Here is a 17,983-nt window from a genome sequence, read left to right on the forward strand (position 1 = left end):
CTGGGAAATGAGTCATATTATCCTGATGACCTTGATATTTTTAACACATTTTTGTTTCCCTGTAACTGAGGCACTGTGCATATTTATATTTGATTTGGTATTCGATGGGGAAACAAGAGTTACATTTGTATTTTTTTAATCTTTCAGTTGACCTTCAAGTTATTTACTCTAAATATCTAAACACTTGTAAATTAGTTCAAATATTTATAGCATCTTTCAAATAACTTTCTGCTCAGCTCAGTTATTAAATGAAAGCACAGTCAGGAGTCACTCTGTTGTTTAAAAATATATATTTACTCCATTGTTGTGTTCTTTCAATTCAGTCTTACCTAAATAATTCAGCCAATACAGCACACTTAGGTCTCATGACTAGTCTGCACACACCTTGCTTCACTCCACTTTCTATCCCTCCCATCAAATCTATATGGATTACCAGAAGATGGGCCTGATTTCACATGGGCTCAGGCTATTAACGCTCTGACCTTGGATTTCAACCAGGCAATTTGTCTAAGAGCTGGCACAGCCTTAGCTGCCCTCGCTGACTCCATCCAAGCCTCACGATTGGTGTGAATGGCAGTAAGTCTCCTACTGTCTGCCCGTCAGCCTCCATCCCCACGAAAAATGTCCTTTCTTTACCACTCAAGGGTTACGTGTGAATTGTGATGATGAACTACTTCACATCATGCCTTTACTCTCTCACCCCTCAACCTCCTTTAGATTCATCACACATCTTGGGAGTCTTCAGTGCAACTCTTTTTTTTTTTTATCAGTTTGAGAGAGGGGGCTTTACTATCTCCCAGTGGTTTGTCCACAATTAGCTCATTTAAGTCAAATGCTCAGTTTTAACCTGGCATATTATCAGTATCCTTAAAAAAAAGGTTTGCACAGTATGTAAATATGAATAAAAACACAAACCAATGATTTGCTTGTCTTTTAATCCCATTATTTACTAGAAATAGTACAAGCACAAAGTATGCTCTGTTATTCCATAGGAGTTGCCAAAATGAACGGATCTGCTTGTTTGATTTAGGATCCTCTCATTTTTCTGGGCTTTGGACAGGCACTGGGAGTACACTAGCTTGTGACGTGCCGAGGCTGGGTTTGTATTAACCAGTACACCGCTAAGCAACTAAACGGTGCCAGTATAAAAACATAAAAGAGAAATTTAGTCTTTAGAAAAATAAGCTCATTTATGCCTGATTCATCTCTTCACTTTAAACTTTCTGCTATTTGGAATCTGAAATAACTTGTTTGAAGGGGAAATGTCTTCCCATTCTTTACCATGGATAAGATTTCAGGTGCTTAGTCGCAAAGGGACACTTGTTGTTGTTGTTTTTTTCCAATAAAATAATCTTGCATCGCTTAACCTTAAAATATTGTCTGAATGGCAGCACATGTTGCTCTAAAACTTGTAGATATCACTGAGTATTAACGGTGCCTTCACAGATGTGCAAGTTACAACCTACTACTAAAGCCACTCTGGACTTGGAGGATTGGAAGACAACGTTCAATCATCAGACCACATGACAGTTTTCCAGTCGTCCTCTCTCTGGCCAGAGAAGGTGGCATAGTGTTTCTGGATCTAGTTTATATTATACAGCATATGTTTTTTTCCTTGGTAGAGACTTAGGATACATTTGAGACAAACTGAGTTTTCAGAACTGTTCCTCGGCCCATGCAGTGATTTTCTAATGCAGTGCCACCTGAGAGGCTTTCAGTATTGGTTTTCAGCCTTATCTTCTGCCTACAGATTTCTTTGGCTTCACGAATTGTTTAATGATATGACTGCATGAGACAATATCACTAAAGTCTTTGCAACTATGTTATTAGCTAGGTTATTCTTAGCTAATCCATTTCACACAGCATCCCAATTTTTTTTGAAAACAGATGCGTACACAGGACATTTGAGACTGTTGGAAGGATTTTTCTCATAAGAAAATAAAGTACAAATCAATCTGGTTGAAATACACTCCAGTTGAAGACCAACTCCCGATGTGTCTTGTCCATGTTGATTGCTTCGCAGTCATAGTGCATTGTTTCTTCTCAATAACATATGTTTTCCATATCTAAAAAAAGAACACATCTATGCATCCAGATATAAAAAGCCTAGTTCAGTCATGACTAAGCCCTCTTCCTGTCAGCAGCACTAAAGCCCATTGTTAAACCTTCATTAATGCACCAGTTAACCTCTCTTTGCCACCCTCTCTCTCCCTCGCCCTGTATATGTAGTCAATTTCCCTATGTGGTTATGTGTATATAGCCCGTGTCCCTATCATCAAGCTTCATCCCCTTTCCCCCGTTCCTTTTTGTATTTCTTTCCCTCCATTTGTTCCTCCATTTGTTCTCAGCCTTTACTGTTCACCTCTTCTCTATCTTCACTGCCTCACTGGCAGTGGCTCTATGAGTGGTTATCAGAGAAAATGATGCTTGTATTGTAATATAAATAGGTCTCTTTTTGTTTCTCCTGCTGCATTCTGTGCAGTCAGGGAGACATAAAAGTGGTTCCAGTGATATTTGCCTGCACCTAGGCTTGAAGAATGCACCTCCATTAGGGGATTCAGGGGGGAGTTAGCCACTAGACAGCTGGGTCTAAATGCACAGCTAGGCTAACAAACATTGTGCACAGATAAGAGTTTACAGACAAACATCCTTTAATATCACAGTCCTTTAATGGACAGCTGAACATCCAGGAAACAAAAAGAAAACAGGAATCAGAATAATACTTACTAAATATTGTGTTTTCTTAGCCCTAGCACATATAACATTGTGCAATAACCTGATAAAAGAAAATGTCTTCCAGCATACAATATTTAAGACTTAGATAAGCATTCAGTTTAAAAAGCTATCCTGAACCAAGAACACCAAGTATCAATAGCTTAAAGCCCTCCAAATCTTATCTTTGATTGTCTACAGAGCACTTGGTTGCAGCTCTGTGTTCTTGTGAGGCAGTTAATGCAGCTAATTAGAGACAGAGCTGCAGTCAACATTTGATTTTAAAGAGTCGAACTTCCAGACAAGGCTGATTCCAGCTAAACTAACACTCCAGCAGCTCAATCGATCACCGCACAGATAGATATTTGGGGGATTTGGGGCTGAAAGCAAAGGGACATGGCAAACAGGGAAAGAAAATATCACATCACGTACTCACATCAGAAGGAAACTTCAGTATATTCAGCACATACCGCGCTTGAAAAATACTCAGAGGGGAAACAGTTCACGCGAAGCAAGAAGCTGGATCGACCTGTCAGGATGCCCCTGTTGGCCCCCTGTTCCTCCCACCCTCTCTGCATGTGTATGAGTTCTGCTGCATTCAAGCACTAGACAACGTACGCGGCGGACTATACACAACAACCTATTAGTTTGTTACATTTTCTGCAGCTCCAGAAACCAACCACCTGCAAGAGTACTGCCTGCCCTCAGGCTTGCTCTCTGTCAGCGGGTATGTATAAAATTGCCTGAAAATGTGGTAATATGTTGAACTTGACCTCAGCATTAGATCTATTCAGTCCATTGCTCTTGAGTTTTTGAAAAAAACACAACAGACTGCACAGCTGCCAAAGATGTGAAAGCATTTTGAATCATTAACGCAAAGTGAGAGAAGGCAAACCTGTTGTTATTATATAATTGGTTGTTGTGGCTTTCAGTGAGTTTTATACAAAAAAGTTTAGGGATTAGGCATATAAATGGCTCCACTCACTCCACTTGAAGGGTAAACATTGCTGCTGTCTCTAGTTGACAACAGAACTGTTAGCAAGCTAAACAAAGTATTCAATCCATATGTACACACACGCACAGGTATTTTGGTAAAGTGAGCTTTTCTATGTGCTCTGGTCTTTCATGGTGTTTCGGGCCACTAAAATCAAAGCTTTTGAAAAAATACTTCTGTGTTTCGATGAGGAAAAGGAATTTTTGTCTTGCAAAGTCAAAGGTGTGCACCTTTATCTCCTTTTTTTAATGTTAAATTGTGCACATTGCTATCACCTCCAGCCTTCAGATTGGCTAACAATTCATACAGTTAGGGTTATATCACCACATGTTGCTCTTGACAGTGCTCTTAGTGTCTTTATGTGAAAATCTCCATCTTAAAAAAACCCCCCGTGTTTGTACATGTGGATGTAGTCTCATATTTTGTTAATCTACAACAACTGACAAATAACCTGGCATACACCTCTGAAGGAGAGCAACATGTAAACATGGTTTGATGAGGTGTGTGGACAATCAAAAGAAAAAGAAAAAAGGAATTAGGAAAAGAATGCCGTTGGTGCTAGTGGTGCTAAGTTCAGCAACACTTGGAAACCAACCTGACGTCATAAGTTTGCAATATTATGCACACATTATGCAATATGTCACAATTTTCAACAAAATTTACAATGTGATTTGATCACTGAACAATGTGATTATTGGCTTTAAATTGCTCTTACATACGTCATCCTGGGCTCAAGTTTTGAATATTTTGATATTGTGAGACTAGTCTGCTTGTCATCTGATTTTTTTCTCTCTTTAATTAATTTACAGGACATGCTTAACCTTGATGTCATCAGTGACATCACTGTGGTCTGAAACCTCGTCACAAAAAGTGGGTAAACACCATGTAGAGGGCAATGAAAGATGCTATTGAACAGTGTGGGACACTGGAGATCCACATGCAGACATTAGGCCTACTTACAGCTCTGTTACACAGCTGAACTGACAAGGTGGATCTATGGTCATCCTATGTCAGGCAAGGTCCAATGTGGCCAAAAGAGAACTGCAGATGTGAGCCAAACACTCATTTCTGTCTTGTTTTTTGGCAACTTACCACATTCAAACTGTCACAGAGCGAACCTGGAGCTTTTACTGCCCCCTTTGAAATTGCACACTTGGCTTTATTGATGATCTACCCTTGGCAAAGCACTGAATGTAAGTGTCTCACTCAAGGAAGTGAGTGAAGGGAACAAGGATGGACAAAGGGAGGTCAGGTGAGCACAAGGTAACTCACAGGGGACAGTACGGAGGTAGAGGTTGTCCCGGATGATCTGCTGCAGCTCGTGGTCCACTGAGCCTTTCTGGAAACGCAGGTTGAGGTAGTGGCGCAGGTCTTTGTCTATCACGCCCCCTGGGGGAACACAAAGGTCAATAATCAATCATCGAAAGCACCAAATTCAAATAAATGCAACTGCTCTAAGACTGATACCAAAATTTGTTCCAGTCAAGTTATAAAAGGAAAGAGCCTAATCAGCCTTTGATCAGAAATGGGGACAGCTGGATGTGTTTGTGAATTATCCAGGCAAGGAAAATTGCTTGCCTCACACGTTTTTTTTTTCTTTTCGTGCAAACCTCAACAACAAGCAGAGGAAGATCCAAACACTGCAGCATCAAATGACCCAGAATCTCCCGAGACCACAGTAAACAATTTAAATTCGCTGAAAATCCTACAATCCAAACACTAATGAACACACTCGGCACTCACAGATCCAGCATTTGTCAAGCGCGGCCACGGATTGGCGGAGGTATTAATTGGAGCTGTGGCCAAACACGTGTGGAGATATGTCTACACATAAATCAGCCACCAACTCCCCGAGGGGCTGTTTTTACTCCCTCTTATTTGCCCTCACCTGGGTTACCTCCCCCTTCTTTTCTTTTCTCTGTGTCTCTCTAGCAATCCCAGCTCTGTAAATGGACTTCAATTTAAAACCAGTGAATCCTGCTGGCTCAGCAGGACTGAGGGGGTTAAAAAGTGATCAAGGGACCACAGACAAATGGAGGTATGGGATAAGCGGGAAGGAAGGCAAAGGCAAATCCCGTGGCAGGGGTGGGGGGTGGAAAGTAGCAAACTAAAACAAGCTTTACCTCCACCTCCTCCTTCTGCAACAAATTCTCCATCTATCTACTCTGCCACACACTCGTATAATCACATTTGAAATGGAGGCAAGACAGGACGGCTAAGTAGAGGAGGGGGAATGGTCGGCTGATGTTACTTAAGGGATTCCTCACGGTGTCGCTTTAGCCAACATACTTGTCATGTTTGTTACTCCTCTGCATAGAAGCAAAGAAGCAGACCGAGTGGATTTGACTAACCTTCAACATCCAGTTTGAAGCAGCAACTTGGCACAGGGCCACATACCACTTAGCTGCCCCCTTCTTTCCCCCCGTGTGCTCCCGAGGCAACGACATCCACGCATGATATGTTGGAGAGCATGCATATCACCAGTGCACACATGTAGAGACGGGGGTATCCACACAATCGACTGTAAACGAGCTCAGAGGGAAGGTGGGTGAAATAGCAGCAAATATAATGAGTGGCACATTAATTCAAGAATAACCCAGTTTGGAAGTTTTCTGTCATACTGGGGATCAATTATTCAGCACATTCTGGTTCTTCACTTCTGTGTTCTTGAACTACACACACACACGCACACACAAATACAAACACACACACACACAAATACAGCAAGATGCATAAATCCCAAACTATTTCACGCAGCGTTGCATTATAATCATGCAAACCTGAAATACAGAGACTGGCTCCATCTGAGTCTCTGTCAAAGGTGTAGAGCAGTACAACCAGCCAATTTACATTTGCATAAGAAAAGAAGGCAAGCCGGTGAATCTGCATACTGAAAAGGTGACACATACACACACACATACACACAAAAGCACAAAAATTAAAACAGTGAATGGCACCTCTTCCACAGGCAGCGGTTGTGCATCCACTACACAGAGCGAGTCACAGTCCTCTTTCCACAGGTTTTGTGATGGAAATAATCTCCACTGGAGGTAATCTTGCGCTGTATCTCTCCCGATGGAATCCCCCCCCTCAAACAGTACTGTCCTGTCCCTCAGGTCCTCAACTCTGTCTCTGTTTGCCCAGTCCAGCAACTGCCAGTCAGCCCGCGAGCTGAAACACCTCTCTCTGCACTCCACAGAGGAGAGATGACACGGGCGAGCGCAGCAGAATGAGTGGTTGAGAAACACTGAAGCAAAGAGAGAGAGTGTGTGTGTGTGTGAGAGACGGTGGCAAAGCGGAGGGGAAGGGAAGTGTGTGATGCTGCGAGTGAGGGAGAGCGACTGTTGGAGCACAGCTTTGGCTGTGGGGACCGATCACAATGAAATCCCTGGTTTTCCCTTCAGATTCACAGGTCCTGCAACGCCCCCCATCTGCTGTACAGTGCACTACATAGGTTTTTATATGCCTATTAGTGATTAAAAGCAAATCTCTGCCACATCGTCTTCCTTGGCTTATAGCATCCAGATGGCTTGGAAATGACCATCTTCCACCATCAGAAACCATGTGGCGAAACTAAATAATATGCTTCAGCCAAACGCAGTGCTGTCTCACTCCCACAGAACAGTATTCCTACTAATTAATTTGCTGTTTGTTTACTCTGTGTTTAGAAACCCATAGCAATTTGTTCATTTCTGGTCACGTCATATGTGCCATCTTGGCAATGACATTTATTCTCTGTTTCAAATTGAATCTTTGTAAAGCTTTACAGCACACTGATGTTGACACTGATATAAAATCCCATATGTGTAATATTCCATTTTCTAAAACTGCCCACAATGTAAAAAAGGGTTTGGTTTTTTTAATGGTTTATCAGCAATAAGAAATGCATCTTTTTGCATGCGTTTCTTGAAGCAGAGCTGGATGTCTAGTTATGAACCAGAGACTAAACAGCAGTTTTCAATGAAAGAAGACGCCGCATGAGTTCAGGAGCATGACCAGGAGTGAGCTTGTTTTTTTTTTTCCCTTTTCCACATTCACAAGGACGTGTACTGTGAATTCATCTTTCAGGATCAGACTGTCAGGGCAGAGTTCTACTGCAATTTCCTGAAGCGTTGGAGGTAAGACACTGGTCTCAAATCACCTAAACGGTTGTGCGTGCCATCGTGCCATTACCTTGCAGCGCACAGGGCAATAAAAAATGTAGGAGCTATTTGGAGCTTGCCAGATTTGACTCCCTGTGACTTCATCCTCTTCACCAAACTGAAATTCAAGTTGAAGGGTCACTGTTGTGATACAGCGGAGATCAAACACTTGCAATGGCAGCAATACTGGAAGCAGCACTGTCTAAGGATACTACCTTGAAGGGAAGACAACCCAGGTAATGGTTTTTGAGATATTTAACTTCTATTTGAGAGCGTAGACAGCAAAGCAGGGAGAAAATTACATAAAATACAGCAGCACGTAAACTAGGTGTTTTGATTTACACGGGAAGATGTGTACTAGTTTATATTCATACAGTTTAGCTATTGTCCCTAAAGAAATCAGTCTCATTCCATTACTCGTGAAGTGGAATGGTTTTTATTATACATTATATTACCAAGTATTCAATTACTCATCCAAATCATTGACTTCAAGTGTTCCAATCGCATGCATGGCCACAGGTGTATGAAATCAAGCACCTACTGTAGGCATGCAGACTCCTTCTACATCCATTTGTGAAAGAATGGGTCGCTCTTAGGAGCTCAGTGAATTCCAGCGTTGTGGCATGATAGGATGCCACCTGCGCAACAACTCTAGTCGTGACATTGCCTCACTAGTCAATATTACACAGTCAAGTGTTAGTGGTAGCTAAGTGGAAGCGACAGGGGAACAAAAGGCACTCAGCTAGGAAATGGTAGGCCACTTTTTCACGAGTTGCAAGTTGCCCACTAGTGCACAAAGCAAGGTCCATAAAGACATGGATGAGCAGGTTTGGTGTAGAAGAACATGACTGGCCTGTACAGAGTCCTGACCCTTAACCCAATAGAGATTGAAAATGTGACGTCATTCAAGGGTAAAACCGCAAAGAATTCTGGGAACTCGTGGCAAGAGGTACTAGCGCACGCAGGCTTTCAATTGAAATCAGTTACACAGCGATAAAAAGAAACACAAAAAACTGTCAAGAAGCTGTTGTATTATTAACTGCAATAGCCGGTCGCATGACAGCCACGGGAAGCCGACGGGTAAAGAGATCGTTTTTTTATCGGATTACGTCGTTGAAGAGAAATTATTCGAGCCATGTTTCTGAAGTAAAAAGAGGCGACAGATGGCCTGGATTGCAGCCATTCAAAGACCAAATATAACGTCCCAGAACACTCCAGCTCACAGGTTAGTCTGCTCCAAGCATTTCCACAAAGGTCAGTGTTTTGTAGTAGTTAATACGTCATTTTTCATAACATAATTGGTGATATAGGTTACAAGCAAGTCTGGTGCTGAACAGAAATTGTGGCGCTATGCTATCACTAATTGCCCAGTACGATTACAGCATACAATATTATTGTCACTGCTACATTTCTGTAATGCGAACCAGAAATTATTTCCACTACTAATTAATTACCGTTGAGCTCAAAGGTCTTATTAATAAACGGTTAACGAATGTGTAATTATGAAGACGATTTGTGAGACTGGTAAACTTATGATACCTACGATGGTCTTTCGTTCTACACGGTGCATTTCATGGTCCTGTACCCATCCGTCGGCAAACTGTTCCTGGGCTTGTTGCAGTGACCTGAAGTTACTAAACTTCATGAGTGTATGCACTCACTCCAAGAACCGTATAATTATAAATATGAGCGTGGTGAAAGTTGGGCAGCACGCTAACGTATTTTGTCCACTCTGTGTTAGGGTATAACCCTTTCACTCCTTTGATTTTTTCCTCGTATCTTTTCTTTGCCTTTTCATCAAGTCTGTCTTTGTACGGACCGGCATTGTTCTCCTTCGTTTTGTACATAACTTTTTTGGGGGGCAAAGAAAAAGCAAGAAGGTATTGGAACCGTGCTGCAAATGCTTGCATTTGATGCGGTACTTGGATTGTTTTGCCACGAGTTACCGGCATGCAATGCGCGAAAGTCACGTGGTCTGTCAATCTCTATAGAACACCTTTGGGGTGAATTACAGCGGAAACTGATCTCACAAATCTACTTCTGGAAGAATGGCCAAAAATTTCCATAAACAACAAGAATCAGTTAGAGCAACCACCACCACAGTCTCGACTCAATACATCCCAATATGTGGCCACAGATCCAAAAATAGGTTGTGTGAGTATGTGGGCAGGCAAGAGTGCATAAGGGTGCAAATCAAGCAGCAACTCTATAGTCAATGAGGTGTATAAGGATGAAGGAGTTCTTTTAATGTGATGCAAAGTTGTTGTTTTTTTCCTGTTAAGGTGGTTCCTGACAGAGATGCCCTCATAACATCACAAAGCTGCCAACAGGGAAAGGTGAATGACAGAGCGAGCGTAAAAACAAGAGGGCTGGAGGAAGTACAAAGAAATGACTGCAAATTGACAGTACCCGAGGAAAATCCACTCACTGATGCATTATCAGCTTAACATGAATCAAGCATTCACGTCTATTAGGCCGTTATTGCTTCCACTTTCACCTTGAGCAAATGGCTCCATGCACGCAAGACATGAAAAAGCATCTTAGCACGATGCAAAATGAAAAGACTCCTCCGTGCAGTTGAGGGAGCACTTCTGGTGTGTTTAGAGCCAAAATCAGATTTTTTTTATTACGGTTTCTAAAACAGATGGATGAAGGAAAATTGTTGTTGCTCTGCAGAAGAAGACAATTCCCTGTTTAAGCTCAGCAGGTGTCATGTAAATCCCCTGGGAGGCTGGGAGAGAGAGAAAGAGCGAACAGCCTGTGGAGAGTCAAAAAACAAGAGAGCAGCTGGTTCCTCCAGGGGATCAAGGTGTTATAAGAGTTAACCGCCTCATACATAGGCACAAACCAGTCAAGCTCACAGAGGAGTTCTGGCTACCACTGCAAGATATTAAGGTGGAGGAAAAGCTCTCAAGAACAGCAGTCTGCTCTAAAAAGATGTCCGTTTTTAAATGCATGGCATATGGCACATGCCCTTTCAGTTCATTTGCCTTCAACAATTTAAACTAGGCTTGCAATGAATTATTCATGGTTGGTTGCACTTGGCTTGCAGTTGGAAATAAGTTGTTGACAAATTCTTAATAATAATTGATTTCCTTACTCAGCTAAAACATAAACATAAGAGACGTTTGAACCACGTCTTCAGCGAAGCTACTCCTGCTTCAGAGCAAAGCAGCGCTTGTTTTTAAGATCAGTTTTAACCCAAGAAAGAAGAGCTCTTTTTTCTTCTAATCTAGGCTGAGTTGGAAAACGTCTTTGCTGATAAAATGGGACGTCCATTTTTAGAGACAGCCTCAAGTGGCCATTTAAGGAACTACAGTTTCCGGCACTTTCACACCGGCCTCATATTTCAGCTCCAGAGATGGCAATTACCTAATATTTGCATTTGTGATTGAAAAGATGTCGTCACCTCTAAAACAACCCCTTGGTCAGAAACGTCTGAGTGACTAAAGCTTGTAAAAATAAAGACAAACCACCTCACATGGTCATCTTGATGGGCTAAATACACAACCGGCATATAAGGATCAATATATTGTCTATTGGCAGAGCCTATTGTCATTTCAAGACTTTTTTGCCCTTTTTGATCATTTAAGAATTCAACAAAATCTTCCACAATTGCCCACAGACCTTTTGCACTGTCAAGAACAGTGCAGCATGGAAGATTTCATGCTGACAGTCAGTCAGCTTGGAGTGCTGTCATCACAGCTTCAATGACACTATTTATCACACGCGCTCCAAGGGCATCCGTGAGCAGGCGCATATGTAGAATCATCACTCAGCGTGCACGCATGTGTTTGTGTGCGACTTGAAGTCAGAAAGAGCACCAGCAGACAGCTGTTTGGATAATCAGACTAATTAAATGATCAGGATGGGCTTAAAACCTTGCCAGTTTCACCAGACACACACTGCGCTCCGTTGATTAGTCTTCAATAGGAAAGCACGATGCCAACTCTGTGGTGAATCGCTAGAATCCATAAACGCCAACTGGCTTTCAGATGGAGCTACATGCAAATACACACAAAAATATTATTTAAATAGTTCTGGGACGACATTTTTGCTTCTATCACCTAAATAGGTTTACATGAAATGAGAAAAATCTGACAACCCTCATTACTCTTTATGCCTCAATTTATATGATTTAGGGTAAAAGGAACAAAGCATTGTTTTTACAATTCGTAGCTTCTTAACCATCAGTCAAACAGCTGCTGTTATTTACTCCTAATTTAATACAGAATTGGAACAAACAGTTGTCCCATGAAACAGTTGTATTCATCTTTCAAAAGATAACATAATGAACAATGTTTGAGAGTCAAGGAAATGAATGAAAGCAAGTACACGTCTGGAATATGAGCCTTCGTGTTTCCTTTCTTCGAGCCGAATGAGTGGCTCCATTCAAACAGGTTTCTACTTAAGATGATTTAATGAATGCCATTCATCTAATATGAGGAGGTCTGATTCGATGACTATACAGACAAACTCTACACAGGCTTTTTTGTACAGGTGGCTGAAAGGCCTTTGGAGTCTGCTGTCTTTTCAATATTAAAATGAATGAATGATATACGTTATCGTAATGACGAAAATGTGTTATATATCATATCGTCTTGAAGGCTTTGGATGGATTTAAGTCTGGGACTGTTAAAAAAGCCCTTGGAAAGTGAAACTCAAGTGAGGGTTTTCAGAATTCATATTTTCACTTTTTTGGTGATACCAGGCTGCCGTACATAATTTTTTGCTCTAGGAAAAAAAAAAATCCTCTCAACACCATTAGATGAACAAAGGTTGAAGCTGTGCAATGTTATTATAGAGTCACAAATTTTCATAAAGAGAAATTGTGGTGGATGATTAGATTTTAACTAACTCTTTATTTTATAGCCTATCGCTGATGCCTCATTTTTTCTAAACCAACAGGGATTTGGAACTGTTATTGGAAGGAACATGATAGCAGCGTCAGACATGGTAACACTTAAAGATAAGTGATATTTTACGGGAGGACAAATAGTCTGCCAAGACTGAAAACCAACCATCAGAAATGGGAAACAAAAGTATTCCCACAGGAATTTTCTTATAAAGCATTCTGCTGAAGTTGGGTCACAAATTTGAAGTAATTGTTAAACATCTTTGGCCCAAAGAAATGTAGAGTCAGACTTTTAAGAACCTTTTTAAAGACAAAATATATATTAAAAACAAAATACAAAATCGCTGGAGGAGAGGAGATTCAATTCAGCCTTTTTTATTGGACGCCCACAGAGGTGCGGGTTCAACAAAAACAAAGAGGAAAGCAAGAAGCACCGAAAGAGGGTAGCCCTTAAGCACATGCAGGTCAGTGGCTGAAAGTGACCAATGCCTCTTATATTGAGAAAAGAACTGCTGGTGCTTCCTTCTTTTCCTGTATCGGCTCCTGGCTGTCACGGTACTGGGTCGTGTGACCCAGTGTTTGAGTTTTTATGTATCTTTTGTATTCATTTGTGTTCTAGTTTAGCTCATCTAGTTAATTTCTAGGTTGCAGTTTAGTCCTTTGTTTCTTAGTTGTTTCTGTCATCTCCCCCTGTACTGTCTACCTGTCATGTTTCATGTCCGTGTGGTCCTTGTTGTCAAGTTCGTGTCATGTCTATGTCTCCATGTTTCCTGTTTTATTTTGAAAGAGTCTGGTGTTCTTTGTTCATTGTATTTAGTTTCACTGCCCCTGTCCTGTCATTAGGTTCATGTGTTTCCACTTCCCCTGATCATCCCTGTGGGTATTTAGTCTCTGTGTTTCATTCAGTCTGTGTACCTTCCCACTGGTCAAGAATATGCCATTTGGTTAATGTTGTTTTTCACGCATCCGCACGATGAGGTTCCGTGCAGGTCATGTTCATGTCTGTTTCATCACGCCATTGGTTCACAGTTTCCATGCATCTGCACACCATTCTGTTCACAGTGATCATAGTTATTCCTTGTTCCAGTCATTTTAGGGTTTTTCCAGTTTAGGTTTCTGGTTAGTTGCGGTCTCTGTCCCTGTTATGTTTTGTCTACTCCCCTCTGTATCAGCCCAAATGAAGGCTCGCTTTCAGTTTAAGTTCACTCCCGTCTCCTCACCTGTGTTCGCACCTGGGTCCACCACACACACCTCCGCACGGTCTGTCTCCACAGACCGTGACAGTGTCTCTTTAAATCTTGGTTGTTTCAAACTTTAGGCACCAATTATTTTCCAATTTGTGTCCAAATCTTAAAACAGTTACATACTCATCATTACCAGGTTACCAGATTACATACCTGTTTATGATTAATGTCAGCATATATGGTCAGAAGCAATGGCCTGTTATGACAGATTTATAGTGTGGTATAGTAATTAATATTGCTGACATTTTTATGATGTAGAAAATTAACCATACATCTTATCAATTAAGGGGTGTAAGAGGTGTAAAACTGTCATAGTCAACCATTAATACAAATTATGAGGTCATAAAATAGGATTTATACATAGACAAAGTATTTACTATAAAGTATAGATGGAGTACGATAACAAATGAATAAAAAGCAGAGGGCACTCGGCCCTAATTTTTCTAAATATATTTTTATACATATTGAATATATGAAACAAACCCTTAATATATTAATTTCAGTGTATATATATATATATATATATACATAATTATATGACCGTCGAGTATATGTTTTGTACAGATGTCATAAAAACCAAAACTCATGTTCTGAAAATACAGGACAAGACCCTGAAATATGGCTCCAAAGTTTCACCAAGTCCCACAGGTGATTACACAGCATGCCTACCTTCCATTGCTTTATGCTGACCAACTTCAGCTCATCCACTGCCACGGAAATTCATTCAACCCACCAGCTGCTGACTTATATGTGAGCATTTGTGTGCGTTCCTGATGCTCAGCATCTGTCTCTTGGCAAGGAAGGCCTGGAGCCAGAAGAATAAAATTCTGGATAGATTCAGCACATTAACAGAAATGTGCATACATATTCTTTTTGTCCAGTTTATATCGCCGTGGATACATGTTTATTTTTTAAAATAAATATCCAAAACTGCTAAATTTTATCGACAGGAATCCTTTCCATTCAGTATCTTCACCCTTTAAAGGACGCAGATAATTCCTTAATGTCATTGCAGTACATGAATGAAATCGAAAGTAAAGAAAAAACGCAATTTGAAAGTGTAAGAGTTTTTTTGCTGCCATCAATACTAAAATCACAAATAGAACGAAAACTGCTGAAAGGAAGAAAATGTGCCAACACCCCTGTCATTGTAAAACAACACGACCTGCCAGAGGTTAAATAAATAAATAAATAGACATGGAATAAAATAACTGTCAGACTACAACCATCATCCCACATGATCACACACTGCCTCTACTATTTGTCGCATAATCAGTTAATTAAGTCACTCTTGTTTTAAATCAGTGATCTGATAGAAAATCCTTCCTATAGCTAAATTTAAAGAGGAGAACTGGGAAAGGGTCTCTACCAGTGGACATATATGCATGTTCAGATGAACAGGTAAAAACTATTAAATAACAAAAAAGAAGATTAGAGGGGGGAAAAGTTATGTTTTTACATCACATCATGAGCAAACTTCACTTCTCATAATACAAAACCACCTATTTGGGATTAATTTGGGTTTAAATCAGATTAAAGCAACAAGCAAAGGTGACTCTTTGAAACTCTTGGGTTGCTTTTACAGTGTTCTTCAGGTCAGTATTCATTTATACTTTTTGATCAATATTGATTTAATATATATGTCAGTATACTTCTGAATCAATCCTGCTACTTCTATCAGCAGTAATATCAATAAACACTAGTGGCCTGATTTCACAGACAGATATATACACCATGCTTCTACCAAACTTAACAGATAATTTGGTGTGCTTCAGATCATGGCCTGTTTCCCTCCTTCTCCACACTTTTTATCTTCCCATCCTTCTGGAACAAGTTAATCTTGGTTTCATTTGTCCAAAGAATTTTATTTACCAGCGCCTTTTAGATGTTTACATTTTTTTTTATAAACTCTAATCTTGTCTTTCCGTTCTGGAGTGTAACCAGTGGTTTGCACCTTATTGCAGAGCGTCTGTATTTCCATTCATGAGGGAATCTTTTGATTACAGACTTTGACAATGATGAGAGTTTTATGCCACTTCTTAAATCTTTGCTGTCTCTCTGATTAATTTAGGTCTGTGAGCCTGATGATAGCCTCCTTCACTTGCATCAACACCCAGTTGGACAATGGAAGCCCAAACCTAATTCTGGCGTTTATGCAGACTTGTGCAAACAAACATTTTTGAACCTGCCATACACTGAAACACATCAGACAGCTACTTATATTCATGAATGTGATTTTTGTGGTATGGCAGAGGTGAACTAAACGTTTGGCTGAGCATTTAAACCTGATTTTGCGTAAAAAGGATGTGATTACACAAAGTGTTCTACTGAGCAAATGATCTGCATGCATGAATGTTATTTGATACAAACCAGGTGTGATTTTAATGTGTTGATCAGCTGCAGCATGTATGAGTAACGTCACGGCTGAATTGGCATGCAATGCGTGTTTGTGCTGTTTACGGTTAGGCCTAAAGGGTCCGTCCCAAAGGGTTTGTGATAAATAAATACTCTATAAACACTCTAGAAATGCTAGATAAATATTGCATTTACACTGATTGGAACTGCAAATAAATACAAGTATGGAGAACCTTAAAGGTGTTTTCATTAATCATTTTTAACAGTAATAGTAAATCAACACACACTGTGATCAGAGATCAGTAAACAGGTAGCACTACTCCCTTGTCACTCAATTTAAGCCGCTATATCTCTCAATCCCACTCTTTAAAAAGAAGAGATATTTGGCAGATTAAACTGACCACATATCAATAATGCCTCTACAGGCTTCTAGATTGAGCTAAATTTGGCAGCCCACATTAACTTGACAGCCAGATTTACCCAGATTTACCACTCGCTGCTGCAAAGCACTTAAGCACTTTGTTCTGCTTCCTAGGTTTGTTTCACACCTTAAAGAGAAACTATGCCTGAAAACAACAAGCACATATCGAATGACTTTTAGGATATAGGAGCCAAACTTTACAGATATACAGCCTATCCCCATATCCTACACTTCTAGCTTACAATTTCTCAATTTGTTGTTTTTCCCTTTCACACTATTGTTGACTGAGAGCTTCCCAGTGACTAGTCCAGTCTCCCCCAGCATCTCTACTGTTACAAATAACTTTATCTTCAAGCATTGTCTCTGGAAATCAAAACTATGAAACAGAAGAAATTCCTGGATCTGATTCTTATCACTTAGAACTACATCAGGCCAACCTTGTAACTGCTTTAAAGTCTCCAGGAGTCTAAAAATGACTCGTGTGTGGCCAGCTTAAGATGCATTAAACAGAATGAAAACTTCAAAAGCAGCCACCAGCTGAACACAGCTCTATAATGACTTTCACGTGTCACTTTTCTCTCCTTCCTTTTAGTCCTCCTCTGCTATTCTCCTGCCCTCTTCACCTTCTCCTCTTTCAGGCGATTCCTCTGTCTCCCTCCCCCTTTTCTCTCTTCTCCACTTTCTTCCAGGTTTCTATATTTGTAGAAGAAACATAATAATCCTCAAATGGTGTTGTTTATTTATTCATGAGTAAGGTCACTAGTTTCAAGAAGCAACTAAAAGTCGCCGTTTGCCTCATTAAATTGTTGAAAGTTTGTTTAAAAGGACTGAGAGAAATGTCCTGCTGTCACACATGATGAATGCTCGATGCTAAAAGGTTGCTCATTTCGACACATGGCACATTAGCCTGGAACGTGGGTGAGAGGAGATAAAGGCCATTTAGAAAGCCTATTTAAAAACAGCAAAATGTCACACTAAAATATAATTATTGCACTGGGGCAAAATAAATCTGTGTGAGAATTTGGCACCAAGTTTGGCAAACTTTTATGTGATTTTTGCCAGCGACCAGTTACACTTCAGTGATAACCTTCATTAAAAACAAGCGAAGAAATTAGATTTGGTTATCCATCCATCTCTTTATTTAAAGATTTACTGTGAGTTTAATTAATTATTTATTTTTTCCTCCTCTGTATATTCTGACTTACAAAGATGATGTACAATTTTCAGACAATAGCTGTTAATTTCTCAAAAAACTTTCTT

General features: G+C 40.3%; 1 protein-coding gene across 9 annotated transcripts in view; it reads right to left on the reverse strand.

Annotated features, from left to right (window-relative positions):
• Window positions 1–17,983, reverse strand: part of magi2a (membrane associated guanylate kinase, WW and PDZ domain containing 2a) — a 250,826-nt gene that overhangs the window by 167,597 nt on the left and 65,246 nt on the right. For 8 of the 9 annotated variants that reach the window (XM_087830424.1, XM_087830423.1, XM_087830422.1 and 5 more), the window contains exon 2: window positions 4,979–5,095. In XM_087830424.1, coding sequence (XP_087686550.1) covers window positions 4,979–5,095 — 117 coding nt within the window. Of the gene's footprint in view, window positions 1–4,978; window positions 5,096–6,663; window positions 7,063–17,983 lie in introns of those variants that run through there. The other variant, XM_087830425.1, reaches the window with a different exon arrangement.

The sequence above is a fragment of the Neolamprologus brichardi genome, chromosome 17, assembly GCF_056152115.1.
Source record: "Neolamprologus brichardi isolate AB-2024 chromosome 17, ASM5615211v1, whole genome shotgun sequence".
Lineage (NCBI taxonomy): Eukaryota > Metazoa > Chordata > Actinopteri > Cichliformes > Cichlidae > Neolamprologus > Neolamprologus brichardi.